This window comes from Tupaia chinensis, unplaced genomic scaffold, assembly GCF_000334495.1.
Source record: "Tupaia chinensis unplaced genomic scaffold, TupChi_1.0 Scaffold000302_1, whole genome shotgun sequence".
Lineage (NCBI taxonomy): Eukaryota > Metazoa > Chordata > Mammalia > Scandentia > Tupaiidae > Tupaia > Tupaia belangeri.
Genome location: NW_006159792.1, coordinates 9,477 through 12,851, shown reverse-complemented (window position 1 = coordinate 12,851; position 3,375 = coordinate 9,477). Strand labels below are relative to the sequence as shown.

At 59.8% G+C, this 3,375-nt stretch overlaps 2 protein-coding genes across 8 annotated transcripts in view; one reads left to right on the top strand and one right to left on the bottom strand.

Annotated features, from left to right (window-relative positions):
* Positions 1-280, bottom strand: part of CEP63 (centrosomal protein 63) — a 69,923-nt gene extending 69,643 nt beyond the window's left edge. Inside the window, exon 1 of one of the 2 annotated variants that reach the window (XM_006150851.3) lies at positions 204-280. The gene's annotated coding sequence lies outside the window, so the exon portion shown is untranslated. Of the gene's footprint in view, positions 1-66; positions 85-203 lie in introns of those variants that run through there. The other variant, XM_027772803.1, reaches the window with a different exon arrangement.
* The window catches only part of ANAPC13 (anaphase promoting complex subunit 13), a 6,175-nt gene continuing 3,071 nt past the window's right edge, over positions 272-3,375 (top strand). The window contains exons 1-2 of one of the 6 annotated variants that reach the window (XM_006150846.3): positions 272-408; positions 2,570-2,701. In XM_006150846.3, coding sequence (XP_006150908.1) covers positions 2,603-2,701 — 99 coding nt within the window. In that variant the 5' untranslated portion in view covers positions 272-408; positions 2,570-2,602. Of the gene's footprint in view, positions 656-700; positions 876-1,773; positions 1,840-2,569; positions 2,702-3,375 lie in introns of those variants that run through there. The other 5 variants (XM_006150848.3, XM_014588731.1, XM_006150845.1 and 2 more) reach the window with 5 other exon arrangements.

The window sequence follows — 3,375 nt, the reverse complement described above, 5'->3', positions numbered from 1 at the left end:
GACCCGGGCAGCCTCCGCCGGCCGCACGCCCGTCCCGCCCAGGGGCCGGTACTTTCAGGGACGCACCCTCCGCTCCGACCTCCCCTCCGCGCCGGCGAATGGGCTCGCCCACATCCGGGCACCTGAGGGTCACGTGAGGCCCAGAGCGCGGCCCGGAGACAGTGGGCGCCGCGGGGGGCGAGGCCGGGGAAGGGTTCCTTGACCTTGGCCTCCCAGTGGCAGGGGCGGGGACGCTTCCGCCTCTCAGTGTCCGACTGTCCCTCCTCCGTCGGCGACAGCTCCCTCAGCCATCCCCTGCCTGCACGCCGTGCGAAGGGACTCGGCGGCAGCCGCGGCCTCCCCTCTCCGCGGCCGCACTTGGTATGTCCCGCTGCGGGCCGGAAGCTGCGGCTGCGGGCGTCTTCGCAGGTACGGCCGGCGGTGGCCTGCGAGGGTCAATTCTAGCCAAGGAAGAGGCCTTTCCACGGTGGCTTTCTAAGTGCATGTGTGTGAAGTTGAGGAATTCAGAAGGGGTTAAGACGTGCCCCTGTCCCGGGATCGCGTGCTTGGGGAGACACTTGTCGCCCCCAGTTGTGCGCTGCGCCGAGCCTGGGACTTGCGCGTTGGGAGGAGGCCTCCGACCGACCCGAGGCGCCCTGGACCGAGTTTAGTGGCGGTAGGGTGCCAGGGAGGGCGGGAGGAGACAAGGGCTGTCGGTGCGGGAGAGGCCGTCAGGGAAACCGTGGTCACGCAGGGGCCGGGCGGTGGCCGAGCCCCAGGCGCCCCATGGGGAACCGCACTCGCGCGGAGCGCCCTGCACTGGGAAACGGCTCGTGACTCCCAGCAGGTCCCGCCTCGTTTTCGAGGAAGAGGAGGCAGCAGGGCTGCGGAGAGGGGTGACGGCAGGCGGCTGGGGAAGGTGGAGGCGGCTGTGGGAGGATTTGGGGAGGGCGAGGGGCAGGGTCGGTCACGGCCGCCCTGGCACTCAAGGACGGGAAGTGCCAAATGGGTAACGCGACCAAGGGGCCGTGTGGGAAAGGAAATCAGCGGAGAAAAGGGACAAGGGCACCCTCGGGGACAGGGCAGCAAGGACAAAGGGGTGCAGCAGGGAAGAGGAGTCCCTGTAGGACGTAACTGCAGCCCAGGATGATGGCTCCTTCCTACCGTTTCCCAAAGACAGGATCCTGCTGGCCCGGAGTTACCCAGGAATTGTGTCAGTTCCTGAGTGACAGTGGGGCCTCCCCTCTTCCCCTGGCCGCAGCAGCAGCTGGGCACCTTTTGCTTCTTTGAATCCTTATGGTGGGGGTCAAACACCCTCCCCTGCTGTAAACCCGGTGTAATTGTTCCCGGGATCAGGGCTGACTGCAGGTGCACTCCTGGGACCGCAGACCTGTATGATGCCCTTGGATCCCACCCCAGAGACCGTTACATGAGTCTCCAAAATGTCAGCTGTTAGGAATGACTAAGAGTCCCTTTGGTGCTCGTGGCTTTCAAGTCTTCAGGATTGCCACTGTGTCGCAGAAAACACCGTGGGGGGATGCCCAAAACTGGTCATAGAAGATCCAGAGGTACCCTCCAAGCTGGCCTGCAGGGATAAAGGGGAGTTGGCCATGGTCAGAGATAAGTATTCTCATGCCAGGCACTTGGGCTGGGCTCTGAAGAGAGCATAGCTTTGTTTGTTTTGTTTTTGCCATAGGGTGCATTTGCCCATCAGAGAGAGACAGAGAGGGAGAGGGAGAAATGACCCCCAGACGGGATGGCCACACCATAATCCCTTCTCCATTCTCCTTGCAGGGTCTTGGGCATGCACACACATGTACCTGGCATGATTCTCAAGCTGCAGGGTCCAGGACTCGAACTGTAGGTGGCCATGTGGGAATCCAGCTCCTTAACCACCATATCACCTACTAGCCCTAAGAGGCTGCAGCTTAAGAGTCAGGGGAAGGAACCCCGAGGGAAGCAGAGACTGAAATGGTTCACGGTTCCACCAAGTGGTCCTGGAAGCGCTCCTTCCAGAGCTCAGCCTGGGCGCTGTTGTAAGAAAGGAAACCATTTCCTTTACTAGCTCAGCAGCTGGCGTTCTTGCCCTGAGGATGGCGGCGGGCCTCCCCTCCCCTCAGTGTTCTCTGGGCTCGTTCATGCAGCTCTTGTGCCCAGGGATGCCGAGGCCGGAGTCCACCAAGGCACAGGGAGAGGTTAGAGGGGCTGGAGAGAAGACTTAGCGAGCAGTTACAATCAGAGACCCAGCAAAGCCACCGGGAACAGGGAGAGGTGAAGGGGCAAATTAGGAGAGGAGAGCTACATTTAAGAGCAGCGTGTTGGAGGGCCGCGTTTGGGGATATGCTGCCTCCCCGTCACCGTGACACTGATCCCGCGTGGGGACTGTGTGCCCTCAGTGCTATAAAGAATCAGCTGAGGACAGGAAAGAGCGACTGTAGTTGCAACAATAAGCTGTCACCTGACCCGTGTAAGAAAATAAGCCTTTCCCAGGGTGCTGTGCTAATAGACAGCTCCAGGCTGAAAGCCTAGAGAGCCCCACAGGGTCACCCCATCTCAGCCTAATGTTCAGGAGATGACCTCTGACTTACAGACCTGACAAGGTCGAGGTCGAAGCTGCGGGACAATGGACAGCGAGGTGCAGAGAGACGGCCGAATCCTGGATCTGATCGACGATGCGTGGCGCGAAGACAAGCTGCCCTACGAGGATGTGGCCATCCCACTGGTAGGAGGGATGGGGGGACGGCGGGTTACCATCTGCCCTGGCAGGACCTGGTGGAGGTGGGCTGCCAAGGGGAGATGGGCAGGTGTGGCAAGGAGAGCGAAGCTGTGTGCGTCCTGGCCCTAGAAGCTTCTGTGGTTCTGGAGCCAGCGAGGCCCACTCATTTCAGGGTCACGCCAGGCCAGCAGCCCAGCTCTTCTGAGCCACGTTCTGTCCTCTACAGCGAGGGCAGAGAGTTTGCAGGGGAGGAGAGGGAGGAGCAAGCAGCAGAGGCTGTGAGCAGGAGTTCCTGCTTCCCCGCCTATGGCTCGGCAGGCTTTGACAGTTTCAGAAAGTCACACTGTGGGCCCCAACTTACCGAGGTCCCTGAAGATACCTGCCTTTTCTCCTTTTCTTCTGTGCTTTGCCTGACAGACTCCTTGAATGTTTCTTTTCCTTTTTTGATCTCTGGAAAACTCTCCCGCAAGGAGTTTGTTGAACCTCATGTAATAAATAATCCGAAAGTCTTGCTTATATAAATGTCTGTTAAAAATCCTATTTACGTCCCAGAGGCCTTACGAAGAACAAAGAGAATAGGACCTGGGGACAGTTTTGCTTCAAAGCACGCCAACTGCCCTGAGAAGATCGGTTAGTAGGGACCAGCAGTTAGCGTAATGGCTACGTCGCTGGACTCCCAC